Raw genomic sequence first — 17,063 nt, 5'->3', positions numbered from 1 at the left:
CTAATTGCTCTAACATGTCGGAGCCCCTCGTCTCGCTTCTCCAGCCATGCCAACACTTTGCCTGCCTTATCCCCGGTTTCGTATACTCTGGCACGCATCGCTGCGTGTGCCTGTCTGGCATTGTCCAGGGCTACGTTTTGGAACTGTTTTTGTGCTAATTGTAACTCGCGATGAGATTCTGGGAGGTCCTGGGATAGATGACCTACCTCTGCCTCTTGCACGCGCACTTCGGCCGCCCGGATCGCTGCTACCTGTTTTCTCTTATGGGCTGCGATCTGGGATATGAGTTCCCCCCTCAGTACTGGCTTGTATGCCTCCCACAGTGTTACAGGGCTATCCACGGAGGTTATGTTCAATTCAAAGTATGATTCTGTCGCATTTTTAATATCCTCCACCAAGTCGGGGAAGCCTAGATAATAATTATTTAACCTCCAAGCGGGTGGGGGGACCGGCCTGTGGGTATTAAGCTCTAGTATGAGCGGTGAATGGTCCGATATGCCTCTGGGTAGGAGGTGTGCATCGGTTGCTAGATGTAATTCGGAAGTCGGGAGAAAAAAGTAATCAAGTCTGGATAGTGAGGCGTGTGCTCCGGAGAGAAACGAGTATTCTCTTGTGCCGGGGTGTAAGTGTCTCCACACGTCTTTCAGGCCTATTGCGTCGACGAATGTGGCTAATTTGGTATGCGCAGCTGGGTTTCTCGAACGGATGTGCGTACGGTCGAGTTCCAGGTTCATGACTTCGTTAAAATCTCCCCCCACCACTACCAAGTTCGAGGAATCCGCCGCTAACATAGGCGTTATATCGTTAATTAGTGCGGTGAGTAAGGTTGGTGGTGCGTATACAGCTAGCATGGATATGGACCGCTCCCAGAGTCGCGGTTATGTAAACGAATTTACCTCCCGTGTCCTGTGTGACAGACAGGAGATTCAATGGTAGTCGCTTGTGTACCAGGATCAGTACTCCCCTGGCTCCCATGGAGAAACCCGTTTGTAACGCAATGCGGTAATTGGTTCGCTTAAAGAGGTTACAGTTCGTACCCGCCAGGTGCGTTTCGGTTAGGAAAACCACATCGGGCGCATGACGGTTCAGATATTGCAGTACAAGGAGCCTCTTGATACTGGTGCCCAGCCCGTTCACGTTCCAGGTCATTATCTTAATGGACCTGGTCTTGCTTACAATGGCGTGTTCTGTCATGGTGGTCGGGGGTTGGGCATACCGGGTAATGCTATGTGTGGCCCCGGGTTGTGACCCCTGTCCACCCCACGGGAGCCAGACTCCAGCCCATTGCGCGCATTGATCCTAAAAAAAGTAAACTAGACAAACAAACTCTGCCATGAAAACAAACTCCCTTGCCCCCTCCCTATACTCCACCCCAACTAGAAGTATCTGTCGCCGAACATTAGGCCGAGCTTGACTAGGGTCTGCTCGGACTGAAAAGTCAATCAATACATTTGGTATAACTAGTTTGTGTGTCTCTCGCTGTTACTTGAAAGTTCTTTCACCTTTGTCAGGGGGGGGCCCACTTGAGCCGCCATTTCTTTATTCTGCGGGGGAGGTCTGACGGTGCGTTGCCAACGGGCATCTCAACTTGAAGTTCCTTGCAGATGTTGGCGGTTATGTTGGTGTCAACCTGTGCCTGCCCGCCTCAGTCGGCTCCTCTTGGCGGTAGTTCATCCTGGCCTTGCAGTAGCTGTGCATTCGGGGGTCTGTCTGGGCGCGGTCTATTTCCTTCACGTTCCCTTCTATTTGTAGAGCCCCAATCTCCCTCCAGGTTGTTTTCTGCCCAGTTCCATGCATCTTTCGGATCATTAAAGTGCACTGTTGTGCCATTATGGTAAATTTTCAACTGCGCCGGGAACAGGAGGCCATATTTGACGTTCTGGATCTGTAGCTTTTTCTTGAGCTGGTCAAAGGATTGGCGTGCTCTTTGTACTTCCCTGGTGAAGTCCGGGAAGAAGGCGATTTTGGCACAGTTATTGGTCATGGAACCTTTGGATCTAGCCATCTGCAGTACCGTGTCTCGGTCCCTGTAATTTAGGATTTTGGCGATCACTGTGCGGGGTGGGGCCCCAGGCGTTGGTCTGCCTGTTGGGACTCGATGTGCACGTTCAATAGAGAAGAGTTTTGAGAATTTCTTTGGGGCATATAGATCCAGGAGCAGTTGTTCAAGGAATAGTTCCATGGAGGGGCCTTCACTTTTCTCAGGTAGTCCCAGGATTCGTATATTATTTCGCCTAGAGCGTCCCTCCCCCTCCTCCACTCGTTCTTCTAGAGTTTTAACACGTTGCAGTACTCTGGTCCTCTGTTGGCTCATGTTACGGAGGCCATCTTCCGTGTTGGATATGCGGGTTTCCGCCTCTCCCGTGCGAGACGTGAGTTTCTGCAAATCATGGCGTAGGAGGGACACTTCTGTGCTGATGCCATCCATTTTAATCTCCATAGCCGTTCTGGAATTGGCTATGGCATTCATAATGTCTTTGAGAGAGGGTTCGGGTTCCTCATCTTCAGTAGCTGCCTGTGTCTGCTCCAAGGCCAGTGTGGGCACTGCGTACTGCTCCATTTTGCTTTGTGTCGTGCCTCTTCTGCCCTTATCCTTACCCATACCCTCTTCCACTTTCAGGGGTTTCCTGATCCTAAAAGTGTTGTACGTGAGCCGGGACACAGATTTAACACCTGGGCTGTTGGTCGAGGAAAGGGGCTATTTGCATTCAGGGTGCTAGGTTGTTGAGAGGGGGTGGGCGGGTGGGGCGGCCGTCCCCCACCTCCCGCTCCCCTCCGCGGGACCGTCCACCTACACTCCGGGTTTCCCGCGCCTCCCTGTGTGCAGGAGCAATGTGCTTATGTCCAACAGAGTAATGCTAGTCCCTTTCAGCTTGATTCTGTGTATCTGGATGGTTTTCCAAGACTTTATTGCCGTGTGGGATTACCTCTGTGTTTTGCCGCACTCCCAGCGAGGGTCTTAAAGCTGCAGCGGTTATTTCCGTGCACCGCATTGATCGGGGGGATTTACTGGGAGCGGGTGGGCGGGAAGGCCGGGAGCGGGAAGGGACCGGTCGCAACCAACGCCTCCCGCCCACCCCTCTCCTCACCGTTTTGCGTGCCTGGGTACGCACTTCGCCGTCCCTCCCGCCGTCGCCGGATTCCTGTTGCTCTGGAGTGGCAGGCGCTCAACGCGGAGTGGAGCGGAGCGCCTGCGGCTGGACGGCACGCCTGGGGACGTGGACGACGCCGGCGGTCTTGTTTATGGAGTCGTCAGGGGGCAGTGCGCCGGGGGCCGCTCGCTCAGTGCCAGTGTCCTCACGCCTCGAGGCGGGGTCGCGGCCTTCCCGTTAGGTGTTTGTACCTCCCGTGGGCCGCTGTTCTTCGTTCTGGATGTGAATGGCGAGTTATTCCAAGTCGCCGTCGGCCATCTTGGATCGTGTTCGGCGGCAGCCACTCTCTCTCACCTTCCGCCGCAGCTATCTCCATTTTCGGTCTCCGTTTTTGTTTTGGAGTAGCTGCGATGCGTTCTGCTGTCTTTCCGCCAACTTATCGTAGTTTTGCAGGGGTGCTGCGAGTCAGATTCCCCCAGGATTTAACAGGATGTTTGGCGGCACCAGGAGCTCAGCGGGCACACGTCTACATCGGCTGCTCGCTGGCCACGCCCCCCTATTGCATCCATTTTCGACATTAAGAAAATTAATTCCCCACAGTTCTGGGTTGCTTTTGGCAATCAGCATTGCCATTCCCAATGGTTTCAGGCTACTGTGTGTGTAGCCCAATGGTGGTTTTAGGCAGTGCCCTCCTGTGCTCACAACATAGGCAAAAATGAGTGGCAGCCTATTCTTCATGTTTTCCCTGTCCACTCTATGGGGAGTTCTGGCCATCATGATGTTTTCAATGCCGGTAACGCACAGTTTTTATGGTAGGGCTTGGATGCATGAGTAAAAACGTCCCACAGGTGTATTTATGATTGTGATTTTTAACTTGCTCATAATAGTGAAATGTTATACAGCTGTTGACTAAATAAATATATATTCTTTTACTTAGAAACCTTAAGTCAGTGTTTGCCTGAATCATAATAATTGCTGTCCTTTGTGTAACTATTTGATACTGCTCACTTACTCTTGAGATAAGTCTGGCTGCTGCGCTACTTTTACCACTAGTACAGGCTTGTACCAAAGGTGAATTTGTACTGTCACTTGTAGTCTTAATTGTGTGTGGTGCTCCCAGAGGGTACTGCATATAATTCTGCCTATCAACCCAGAATATTCTTAAAAATACCTTGGACTCTGCCGAAACTGCGGTTGTGTTCTTGCCCAGGGGACCCTTCTCAAATGCCACACCAGGCTCAGAAATTCAGGCTTTAAACCGGAGACCCAAGCCTCCCTTACCAACAAACCAGTGGAGGAAGCCAAACTGTGCTATTCTCTTGCCAAGAGAGATCTACTCTTTACGGCTAGAGCACACTCTACTCTGGGCACAGGGGCTAGTATAGCATTCATTGCAATGGTTCCTCTAGATTCCATTTGCAAAGCAATTTTTCTTTAGACATTCTCTTTCATTCATTTTAGCGCCCTGGGCAGGGGCAGCAACCAATCTGGTTCCTTGGATCGTTGGCTAATCTACCGATCTAAGCCTGTGTTCAATGGAACCTGATGGCTGCTTCCCCCGCCCGCAACGCCATCTCCCACCCCACCCTCTCCACCCTCTTTTTCCTCTAAAAGTTCCCATCCCCACTTAACTAATTTCTTCAGAAGCGGTGGCACACACCCCCACCGTGCTGCTGCTTCGCGGCTGCCATGGAAATGGAAGAGTATCCATGGCGGCCATCTTAAAGTATTTTGATTCAATGGTGTCCCATTCATTGAATCAAAATACAATGCTCTTAGCACCTTGGGTTTCCGGATTGGAAGCCTCAGGTGCTAATGGCAAGAACCACCCGTTACTTGGGTCTTTAATTCGGTGCCTTGGTCGTTGCCACAGTTTCTAGCCCGTTGAACAGGTGGTTATTGCTTAATTGCAGACCACTTTAACTCACTTGTGTATCAATTTTTATTTAGCGCAGATGTCTTCACTACCTGACAAGAAAGTTATCCAAATTGAAGCCTGCTGGCTAGATAATTGGTTTTACATTTGAATAATTCTTTCTATGAATCATCGGACAAATGGATTGCCAGGCAAATAGTACATTGAAAGAGAAAGGCATTTGGTTGAACCTAGTTCACATTTAAATTGTATATTTTCAGAATTACAGGGCAGTTTTTTTAGTGTGTAACACTTTTCTTTCATTGCCGACAGGGATCGACTTCGCAGGAGTAGATCTCGCTTAAGGCGAAGGTCGAGGTCACGGGGTGGTCGTGGGCGCAGACGTGGTAGTAGAGGAAGAGATAAGGAGGATAAATTCAAAGGAAGCCTTTCCGAAGGGATGAAATTTGAACAAGAGTCATCTGATGATAAGTATGTATAAGGAACTGCCCTATCTGTGTTGTTTGAAATGATTTTAAATGTTTTGCTTGCTTTTCTTAGTAGAACCATGTAGCACCCAACATTGTAGCACTGAGTTTACAAATGATTACAAAGTGATGTAATGTTTCTAGCTCTCGTTCTTCTTTACCATGACCACCTTACTCTCATACTGGTGGGGGGATGCCCAGCCCTTGAGGATGAGGACCAGAGGCACGTTTACACACCATACTCAATTTGAATGATGAAGCCATAAGCATACAAGCTGGTGCTCTGCATGTTTCATGCTTCTGTTGGGAGGGATTTTCAGAATCTGCATTGATGTGTAGTTCTGAGAGGCCAACCTAGTGGGTAAGCAAGGGATTTTCCCACATAGTATAACCAAACTCTCTGGGTAGCCCAGGATGAGCATTAAGGCTTAGAATAGCAGGTCAGGTGCTTGGTATGTAGGTACAATTCGCACAGACTGTCGACTAACAGAGTTGAATACAGATGTATACAGACATATGCTATTAGGCCAAAACACATGCATATCAAAACGATACACACATTTATCTACACATGTATATGTTGGGAAAGATTTCCTTTTTGCAACTTTCTCTCCATAGTTTTCTATGGAACCCCATTATTTTTGCTCTGTTTTTATCCAATCTGGACTTTGAAGGGAAGAAAAACCTTCAGTTTAACTTCCCTTGCCTTTTGTTCACTTGTTATGGGTAAACTGATCAGTCCTTCAGACTATCAGTACTGGGAAACTTTTTTTCCTTTTGAATTATTGTATTTGTATATTGCAGATAGCACCTTACACTACAGTGCAATGGGGATACCTTTGTATTACCCTAGCTTTTACACGTGGGATTTTTTTTACTTTGTTTTTATTAAGCATTTCAACAGCCAGTAAGCTCCTGGCGATAAACATCTGATACATCAATTAGAGAAAAAATTGCATTTTTCTTTTTTTCCCCCTTCCAAAAAACACCCACACACCCACACACCCACCCACCCACCCACCTTCCCCGCCCCCCAACCAGGCTCCACTGGGCAATAGGTTTAAGAAGCAAAGAAATAGAACTAGACACTAGATAAAACTTCCGAGGGTGACTAAGACAGTGAGATCCAGCGCGGTATCAGTAATTTACGGCAAAAAAACATGTGGTGAACAGTGCAAATTAAAATGCAATGGCTCAAACAGCACATCAAGATTACAGTCTCATAGCATCACATTCATCATTCAGAAGAACAGTCCAGTCCTGCAAAAACGAAAACATTTTATCATTGACTATAGCAGACAGTTTCTCATACGTAAAAATAGCCAAATAGCTTATTGAGCCATTCTGCCTTGGAGGGAACAGATGAGCTCTTCCATTTCTGAGCCAGGGCTAGTCTCCCCGCTCTCAGCATTGCCACTATCTCTTTTGGGAAGGTATACAGCTCGAAGTCGGGCATAGGCGTACCTAAAAGGATCTCCAGGGGAAGAAGTGTTGGGCTCATACCCACAATGTCTTTGATCCAGCTGAGAAATTCAGACCAGTGCACTTGAATAACCGGACACTCCCACCACATATGGTACCAGTTACCGCGGTGTGAGCACATCCTGGGGCACAGTGGAGACACACTCTCAAACATCATGGACAGGGTGGCATGGGGACGATGCCAAGAATGCAGAATCTTGAAGCTGTGCTCCATGGCCGAGGTATATAACGTCCCCGAAAAGATCGATTAAAAGATCGCCCTCCATGCTGATTCCTCAAGGGTCAATCCCAATCTTTCCTCCCATATCGGTTTAAACGCCTGTCTACCCTCTAAGTTAGCTGTGATAAGAACCTTATAAATCTTAGAGAGGGAGCCCTTTCTGGTCGTAGATTCCACCAAAATCTTTTCAAAGGGAGTCAAGGGGCGAGTCATATCGGCGAACCAACCGGGGTGAGGGAGGATCCCCTTAAGGCGTAAATATTCAAAGGGGGGGGTGAGTTGTTCCCCATCGCCTCAGACAGTTTGGCATACTCAAAAGAAAACACCATGTCGGAAGAGCTGAGCTGCTCTTTCCAACCCCTTGTCCGACCATGATTGGGTATCACAGAAACCTCTAGATCCAAGGTTGTACGGGGGACCCCAAAGAGATGACGGGGGATGGCCAAGAAGAGAGCCGTTCATTATCCTTGTTTGACTTCCAGGACGCCCACAGGGCAGCCAGCGTTGGGTGAGATCTGAGATGCGTAGAGAGGGATTTTGGGGAGGCCCAAAGGAGATCCCTGACTTTTTTTCGGGTGGGTTTGGATATCCTCCACATAAGTCCAGTAAGTCCCCAGGTCATCTCTCATGTGTTCTAACATTACACGTAGCTGGGCTGCCTTATGATATCATCTAAAATCATGTTTTTGGAAGTGTTAATGTTGAGAATTTAACTCTTGCCCTTTTGCTATTCCAGATGAAGTGGAGGACTCTGGTCTGTAGTAGTTCAAATTAAGCTTCTGGTATAACGCAGGGAAGGGCCGAGAAGAGAGAGCGAGAAGTAGAGGCAGAATGTTCATTTTAACCGTGACCATGCGCCCAAACCACGCGAGAGTGAGGGGTGCCCAGCATACAAGGTTGCTGCTAATCTTTGCCATAATTAGGGTGGGGGAGGGTTGGATTCAAATAGTTTACTTGGGTCCCTGGGGATGGTGCTACCTAGATACGAGGCGGCCTTCCGTTCTAGTCTCATTCCCGCACCTCAGATTTCTTGCTGATTGCATGGTATATAGCACCCATCGGCATTATGCAGCCTTTGGTTACATTAACCTTAAGCCCTGAAAAGGAGCAAAAGAGGTTAATGAAGTCAAGCAATTGGGGAAGGGAATCCTGAAGGTTGGTCAAGTAGGCCAAAATATAATCCGCAAACAGGGATAATTTAAATTTGCAGTACCCACGTTGAAGCCCTGAGATCCCACGGGCAGCCCTGATCGCAATGGCAAGGGGTTCCATCGCCAAGGCGTATAAAAGCGAGGGGCAGGGGGATCCCTCGCAGGTGCCTCTAGAAAGGTGTAGGGGTGCCGAGGTAGAGCTATTAACCAGAACCCTTGGCAGGGGGCCATTGTATAGAGCTAAGACCCACCCACAAAACTTGTCTCCCAAGCCCATTTTCTGGAGCACCTTACCCATGTAAGGCCATTTGACGCGGTCGAAGGCCTTTCTGAGTCCAACGAGAGGAGATAGTCCTCTAAATCTCGACTCGAAACCTTGTGCATGAAGTCCAGAGTTTTCCTCACATTATCTGACCCCTGATGACCAGGGATGAAACCGACCTGGTCTCCGTGCACCAAGGTCGGGAGGAGTTTTGCCAACCTATTGGCTAGGAGCTTAGCCAAGATTTTATCATCCGTATTGAGAAGGGAGATGGGATGGTAGGACTGGCAATGGGAGGGGTCTTTCCCCTCTTTGGGGAGAACCACAATAAGAGCGGACAAGTGCGGTAGGACTCCTGTATCAAGGGCAGAATTACATTTTTTAACCATGAACGGGGCCAGAGTAGAGCAGTATGTCTTATAAAAGCGAACTGTAAAACCGTCGACCCCTGGTGTGGTGCCGCTTTTCAGAGAGGAGATCGTATCTATTATTTCCTGGGGTGTTATGGGGAGCTCCAGGGGGTCAGCACTCTCAGGAGGGAGACAGGGAATGGGAAGGGAGTCCAAGAATTGATTCACGTCAGTACCATCGCCTGCGTACTCTGATGAATAAATACAGGTCTCGTAGTACTGCCGAAATTGTTCTGCTATAGTCATCATTTAGGATTTTCTCCCCCTCGGGGGGAGGAGATGGAATTCACTCTTCTACTGTTTCTGAGTTCCCTCAGCCTCCAAGCTAGTGTCCTATCTGCTTTTTCCCCCTTCTCCATGTACTTCTGTTTTAAAAAGGCAAATTTTCTTTCCGTCTGACCCACCAGGAGGACTGCACGTTTCGATCTGAGTCTTCGTAATTCCGCCCACTTGCCTGGAAGCATCAGCGTCTTTAATCTCCCCCCTGGCTGAATAGTGGCAATCTTCTCTCTTAACTTTTTCTCCTCATAGTCCCTATCCCTCTTCCTCCTCGAGCCCATTCCCACAAGGGTACCTCTGATTGTTGCTTTGAAGGCATCCCAAACTCCCATGACGCCCACTTCCCCATTATCATTGATGACAAAGTATTCTTTTATGGCAGCCAGAAGGGACTGCCTCAGCTCTTATCTTGCAGCAATCTGTCGTTGCACGGCCATCGGGACCCAGAAAAGGAGGGGGAGGGGACACCCAAGCTGATCTTAACCAGGTCATGGTCGGACCACGGAATAGCCTCTACCCCAAACTCGGACATGATCCAGGAGCGAGGAGCCTATCAGAACATAATCAATCATAGAGAACGCTGGGTGTGGTTTTGAGAATAAAGTGAAATATGGGTCGTGATCTTGTCCAGAAGTATGTGAGTCCAGTAAGCCCCCATTAGTCAGAAGAAATTAAGCAGCCAGCTACATGGATTAGGTGACTTCCTATCCCTATCCGGACAGAGAACCATGTTGAAGTCCCCACCAACCAATAGGGCCCCTTCAGTGAATCCCACGATTGTCTCCTTCATCCCCTCCCAAAAAACATCTTGCGCCTCATTCGGGGCATATATGCACACCAGGGTGAACAACCGGTCTCTCACTTCTCCTTTAACCACAATATATCGTCCCTCCGGGTCGGACCTTTGTACCTTGGGGGAAAAGTGGGCTTTGGAAGATACCAGGAGTGCAACCCCGCGTTTCTTTGCTATATAGGATGAGTTGAACATGTGCTGTATGGTTTTAGCCCTGAAATTCGGTTCCTTCCCCTTAACCCATTGAGTTTCTTGCAAAACAAGGAAGTGTAGTTTGAGCCTAGTGAATTCCCTCATCACCATCGACCTCTTAGTTGGGGAGTTTAATTCTCGCACATTCAGAGACCCCACTGTCAGGGATTGGAGGGAGTCACCCATCAGAAAAGTGGAAATATCTCTCAACTCCTATTAAGGAGCCTATTTTGTCCATCCCATCACCTTGTCTCTGTGCCCAGTAATTACCCATGCAGAATCCTGTAGAACCAATGCCTCCTAGAAGTCCTGGTAAGGTGAAAAAACACCAGAGAACTGTCTCTAACAACCTTCCCCACCTCCCACCCTCCCTACCCCTGAATGCCTGGACTCCGAGCGACGACAGCTTGTCGCAAGACCAGGCCACCAGTGTCTTTTCCCCCCCTCCGGGCTCACAAGCTCAACAACAAGAGCCCCCTGCCCCCTTGAAACAGTGTATGAACAGAGCGTAAACATAGCCTTAATTAATCAGGCCTCACCGGAAACACCCCCAGAACTTTAAGCAAACAGTTAGCAGTCCACTCAATTAAATCACCATCCTAGGAATAATTGAGGCCCAATGCAGGGACCCCACTAAAGTCAACAAACCAGGCTGCAACAAACCAGAATTCCCCCACCATGCAAGTCCATTCCTGCTGCCTCTGGAGGACCGTTAACCATTTGATGAACCTGGCGAGGCTGGAGCGACCCTTCTGAATTTTCTGTGGCCTCGAACTTTGCATCTCTCCTTGGAGGATTTGGGTTTGAGAGGCACAGTCGGGACTCTTTCCTGTTTAGCGTCTGCAGGTGCGGCGTCCGGATCACCCTGAAGTTCCTGAGATACTCTGTGGATATCATCCTCCGTGACTAAGGCATACTTATAGCCCTCCAGTTCAAAGGAAAGCGAGAAGGGATACCCCCACCTGTATCACACTCCCTTAGATTGCAGCATTTTCATCAAGGGGGCGCAAAGCCGACGCCTTGCTAAGGTAAAGGCAGACAAGTCTTGATAAATCGAGATTTGCACATTTTCCCAGCTAACCGGGCCTTTCTTCTGTGCCTGTTCCAAGATTTTGCTCTTCTTTGAAAAATAGTGAAATCTCACAAGAACAGATCTGGGGCCTCTATTGGAGGCGCCCGCTTTGTGCGCTCTGTCGATGTTTGGCTCATTAGTGTTGGCCTCGTTGAAAAGTAAGCTGACCACAGCGCCAACGGCTTTGAGAATGTCTGATTGCGTCTCACCCTCTCGCTCTGGAAAGCCCAGAAATCGTAGGTTACAGTGGCACGCTCCCTGTTTTCCAAATCGTCCAGCTTCAAGGAGCATTTCTCTTCCCTTCTCTCCAATTCAGCCAGACGCATGTCCAACTGCGTTTCGAGGACATCAAGTGATGCTGTTTGCTTCCAGGACTTGGACCCGATCGTCTATGGTTTCAACTTTTTTGTCAAGCCTATTCATTCTCATAGCGATGTCCGCTCTAAAGCCTCGTATTTCTTCCAAAAGAGCGGCCATGCGCTGGTGACGGAATTGGCTTCAACTGACTCTGGTTGCGCAAGAGCTGCCATGTCGAGAGAAGTAGGAGAACAGGTAGTTGTACGGCGGAACCTTTGAAGGGATTCAGCCCAACTCATGGGAGCCTCAGCCGGCGCAGTTCAGGGTTTCTGCCTAGCTTTGAAATAGGAGGGCAGAGTGGAGGCCCAGAGCGGAACAGTGAGGAGATGGTGTGGGCGGGAAGACAGCACTTTTCACGCCGAGGGCCTGCTAAGTGGAGCGGGTGCTCGAGCAGAAGAAAGGGTGACAGGAAACCGGACCAGAAGGTGAAGAAAGGGGGCAGCAGCACCGTGGCAATGGCTTACATACGAGGGAGAAGCACTACAGGGTCCAAGGGTAGCAAAGTCAACCTCTCAAGGGACACTGGCTGAGACTAGAGGGCAGGTTACACAGTGCGCCCACCGTGGCGGGTGCAGAGATCCCACGAGTCCCGGCTCTGCACCACCTCCGTAAGCCCTGGTCTCGCCAGGCCGCACTGGTCGGGAAGGCCAGGGAGGATTCATAGGTGTAAAACAATGGGAGGGGGAGCCCGGAACACTAACTTTCCACAGGACCGGGATCTGCCGCACTCGGTTCAAGCGTTGTTCGCACGCAGCCAGGGTCCTCAGGCATGCAGGGGGAGAGGAGGGCCTCACGCTGCCCTCTGGAAAGCTCCAGCAGGACTAAGAGGGCCTCGCAGGGGCCAGCTGGCAGGACCACCCGCAATGCAGCACGGGGCTACACCAGTCTCCCGCGGGAGGGAGGCCAGGCGCAGGCACCGGCAGCCGCGGCCACCAAGCCCACAGGACTCCACCTGAGGCAAACCCCTTCTTCGCCCCCCAGGCCGCGGAGAGTCAGGAAACGGGAGGCGGCCCCTCAAGCAGGCGGAGAGCGGGCCTTCCCCGTTCGTGTGTAAATGCGGAACGGCTTTTGCCACAGTCTTACACACCACAGCGCCTCTGTCGCACGCTACACCGTCCCACTCCAGCGGACGAAAGGAAAGGAGATCAGCAACACCGGCGAGGTGGGGGGAAGAGAAAGTTTGAAATCGCTCGAACTCCAACAGCACAGGCCTCAGTCCCCTCCCCCACCTCGGAAGCAGCGGAGGAGAAGTGGAGCTGCAGGCGGGCGTTGGGGTGCGCGTAACTTCGCTGCAGACAGCAAGGCAGGTTCTCCAGCTATACACCACCTCCGGAGCTCGGGATTCTCTACTGGTGCACCACGGGTTCCCACATCCCCTGGGGGTGGGGGGGTCGAAGCTTCTCTCTTGGGGGCCTCAAGTCCCTTATAACGGACCCGTGGGGAGAAGTAGACAGATGCTTCAGCACATCCCGACACCCCCTGGTGGGTTTTTGGTTACTTTTGTATGTGCCTAAAGACAAGCTGATGGCAGCAGTGTCATTTTTCCCGTTTTGTATTATTTTTGGTGTGCACGTTCGTGTTTCAAATCTCCCTGTGCTACTAGAAGCCTAAGCAGTCCTTTTCTAGCCAGATAAGGAAGGACCAATGCTCTTAGAAAATAGTTGACAGGTAAGTTTTTGAATAGGGATTTAGGAAGTCTCAAAGTCCCCCTTTAACAAGACTTGGCCATCTTATGTTTTAAGAGGTTTAAAAGCAACTTTTTATTCTTTTTTTTTAGAAAAGCAGTGTCCCAAAGTGAAGTGGGTAACTCCCAATTCCATCTCACTAAGGAGACCCCAGGAAGAAGGTAGTTACTATGAATTAGACGATGCACCCATTGAATCCCTATAGGGCAAGGGGCACATCAAGTAACTACACTCAGCCCATGAACTTTGATTCACAAAAAATCCACCTCAGTTAAGTAGGAATCATTGGGACCAATAAATAAAGCCTTGGCTCCGCATCCAGGTGGTCCAGCTGTCTTTGCGCAGAGGTAAATGTTGGTGTCTGCATAGTGGTCGGTCAGATTTTCTGAAGTAGACACAGTTTCTGAGATTCAGAGCTGGACTGACAACCCTGAAAATGGATCACTTTAACTCCCACAAAAAAAAGATGAACACTACACTGTAGGCAAGGTGAGTTTACAGGGTGTTCCCGGTTAGGGGTCAGTGTTAAGAAAGATTTTCTTTTTTCTGCTTTCTTCCTATGAACTTCTATGATGCATCCTTCCTTTTGGCTTTGTTTGGACTCTTGATCTGACCTTTTTTGTGGTAAGTAAAGGCATCTGCTTTACTGCTTACCTTTTTGCTAATTCCTATGGGCAAACTGATCAGTCCATAAAATTATCAGTACTGAAAGACTGTCTCTCTTCATGAATCGCTTGTATGGTTGCCACTTTTCACATCCCTCCAAAGTGAATTTCGAATGGATTGTGTCCTCCCGCGTATTCCTTATCTTTGTTAAATCCATTTCCAGCTTGCTAGCCTCGGGAAAAATCTTCACAATAGAGGGTGCTGCGCGTCGATGTCCCTCGAGTCGATGTCCCTTGAAGGCCTCCGTATCGGCGCCAACGTCACCAAAGATATAAATCGCACGCAGCGTCCGTTGCTCAGTTCCGTTTTCTGCGTTTTGTAAGCCTCGGAGACGCAAAGCTCGGTTCTTCACTAAATTCTTCGAAAATCTTCATCCTACGATGGCATCTTCGTCTGCTTCGACGCCACGATCCGGCTTCAAGAAATGTCAAGATTGTGGGGAAAAGATGTCATTAACAGATCCTAAAAGGATCTGTTTCTGGTGCCTGGGATCAGAGCACCAATGTTCGGAATGTGAGGACTGTATGTCCATGACAGCGGAAGCTTTGAAAGAGCGTAGGGGGAAGCTAGAAAGAGGTAAGACTATTAAATCTTTTCCCCTCTTCTCTTGAAATGGGTTATACCCCTTATCCACGCTCTGACTATTTCAGAGCTTTATCCTCTATCTATGAGGAATCTGATAATAAGAGACCTTTTGGTTTACTAACTACAAGAGTTCCTATTCCAGAGGAGCTAATATCTAAGGAGACTAGATTGAGAGATCTTCAGCAATCTTTACAAGATGTCAGTGACATAGATACCTCTCCAGAGGCAGATATTGCCTGACCAGAACCTGGAGAGCATGCAGAAATGCCTTACAGTGCCTTCATGGCAAGAATTATGGAGTTTATGTGGTGGACAACACCTGCACCCTCTTTCCAACAAGATGATCTAACAGACATCTTAGATAAAGGGCCTCAAGAAGACCCTATAGTTCCTTTACATGCAGCATTGCAGAGAAAAATAGCTGCAAATTGGGAAAAACCAGAGGTTATCCCTGCAGTAAATAAAAAGCTATCTGCGAAGTACAGAGTGTCGGCCTCAGACCCTGAATATTTAAGTAAACACCCTACCCCAGTGAGTTTAGTAGTGCAGGCAGCGACGTCGTCAAGTAGTAAGTCAGCATACCCCACTATACCACAAGATGGAGACAAAAGATCTGATGCCATGTCCTGAAAAGATCTTTTCAGCATGCAGCATGGCACTGGTCTATTAAAGCCACTTGCACGCTAGCGAGATTCAGCCACACCCTTTGGGAGTGTGCTTCATCGGCGGCTGACCGTCTCTCAGAAGGAGGGGAACGAGACGCATTCTTGAATATCAAGGATGGGAAGGATGCGATGTGTGAGTCTCTCCAAACAGGTCTCGACTCTGCTGACAGCATCAGCAGAGCCATGGCGGCGAGTACCACAATCCGCAGATTTATGTGGTTGCGGAAAACTGCTTTTGCTCCTGATGTACCTGAATATGCCCTTTGACGGCACCTCTCTAATTGGCAAGAAAGCTGATGACAGTCTGGAGAAATTGCAAACCTCGAAGGCGGCAGCAAAATCACTTGGGGCTGCAATTCGTCAAACTCCAAATCGCCCCACAGGTACGTCCTGGAAGGGGAAGCCCTTTCATTTCTACTATGCATTCGGAAAAAACGGAGGGCAGGCAGCTCAAAGGGACCAGAAACAATTCTCCCATGGTGGACGGGTCAAAGGTACCAAGCCTGCATCGGCAGGTGCTGCTTTACCCTCAACATCTCCGTCAGCCGCTCCTAAACCCCTCTGAGGTCTCCCCACACAAATCACCAGTAGGAGGCAGGGTAACTCAACATCTGACAGAATGGCCGGCTATTACGTCAGATTCTTGGGCATTGGAAACAGGTGGCCAAGGTTAGTGCCTGCCTTTCCTACACACTCCTCAGAGTCATCCACCGGGGAACAACTCTTTGAAGCTTCCAGACCCGCTCCTTATAGAGGGGAATTCAGGCCTGCTAGAGAAAGGTGCCATAGAACAGGTACCTGTAGCGGAAAGGAACAAGGGTTGGTATTCCCCCTACTTTCTAATACCAAAGAAGGACGGAGGATTGAGACCCATCTTTCTCAGATCCTTCAGGCCCTCCAGTTTCAGGATTGGTTGGTATCTCTGGACCTCCAGGATGCTTACTTTCATGTGCCTATCCATCACAAGCACAGGAAATACCTGAGGTTCGCCATTGACATCTCTCGCTATCAATTTCGGTTTCTGCCATTTGGGCTGATCTCCGCCCGAAGGTCTTCCCCCCAAACTAATGTGGTTGTGGGAACAAGTCTAAGGAGGAAAGGAATTCATGTCTACCTATACCTAGACGACTGGTTGATCAGAGCAGTGTCCCCGGAACAAGCTGGGCTTCTCTCTCAACTTAAAGAAGTCACAGATGATACTGTCACAGAAACTCCAGTTCATTGGAGCAGTCCTGGACACATCCCTGGGAAAAGCCTCACCACCAGTGGTGAGGGCTCAAGATATTCTACAGATGGTCACCAGGTTTCAAAATGCCCAGCATCTACCAGCCTTTGACTTTTTGAGGTTGCTCGGCCTCATGGCATCCTGAATTTTTCTAGTGCCAGAGGCTCGCCTGAGAATGAGATCTCTCCAGTGGGCACTAAGGACCCAGTGGTCACAATTCTCAGGAAGAATGTCAGATCTCTAACAAGTCCCGGACAGAGTAGCACGAGACCGTCAGTGGTGGGTCTGTTGGGAGAACATCTTAAAAGGAGAACAGTTTTGGCAACCATGGCCAGAGATAACAGTAGTCACGGATGCTTCACTCACGGGTTGGGGAGCCCATACCAACGACTTGACTATCAGCAGTCGTTGGTCTCCATCGGAGTCCAAACTACACATCAACCTATTACAGCTGAGAGCGATGAGGCTAGCACTGAAAGCTTTCCTGCCATCAATACAGGGAAAACATTTCCTGATAATGATGGACAACACAGTGGCCATGCACTACCTCAACAAGAGAGGAGGCGTAGGGTCACTGCCACTGT

At 49.4% G+C, this 17,063-nt stretch overlaps 1 protein-coding gene across 10 annotated transcripts in view; it reads left to right on the top strand.

Moving 5' to 3' along the window:
• The window catches only part of PRP4K (pre-mRNA processing factor kinase PRP4K), a 1,306,928-nt gene that overhangs the window by 439,154 nt on the left and 850,711 nt on the right, over nucleotides 1-17,063 (top strand). For all 10 annotated transcript variants that reach the window (XR_011274234.1, XR_011274233.1, XR_011274232.1 and 7 more), the window contains one exon: nucleotides 5,281-5,439. Coding sequence is in view for 4 of the 10 variants with exons in the window: in XM_069613497.1 (XP_069469598.1) it covers nucleotides 5,281-5,439 (159 nt within the window). In the remaining 6 variants the exon portion in view is untranslated. The remainder of the gene's footprint in view (nucleotides 1-5,280; nucleotides 5,440-17,063) is intronic.

Source organism: Ambystoma mexicanum, chromosome 5p (assembly GCF_040938575.1).
Source record: "Ambystoma mexicanum isolate Mex_15411 chromosome 5p, UKY_AmexF1_1, whole genome shotgun sequence".
Taxonomy (NCBI): domain Eukaryota; kingdom Metazoa; phylum Chordata; class Amphibia; order Caudata; family Ambystomatidae; genus Ambystoma; species Ambystoma mexicanum.
Note: the sequence above shows the minus strand (reverse complement) of the source record. Positions and strands in the feature narration are given on the sequence as shown.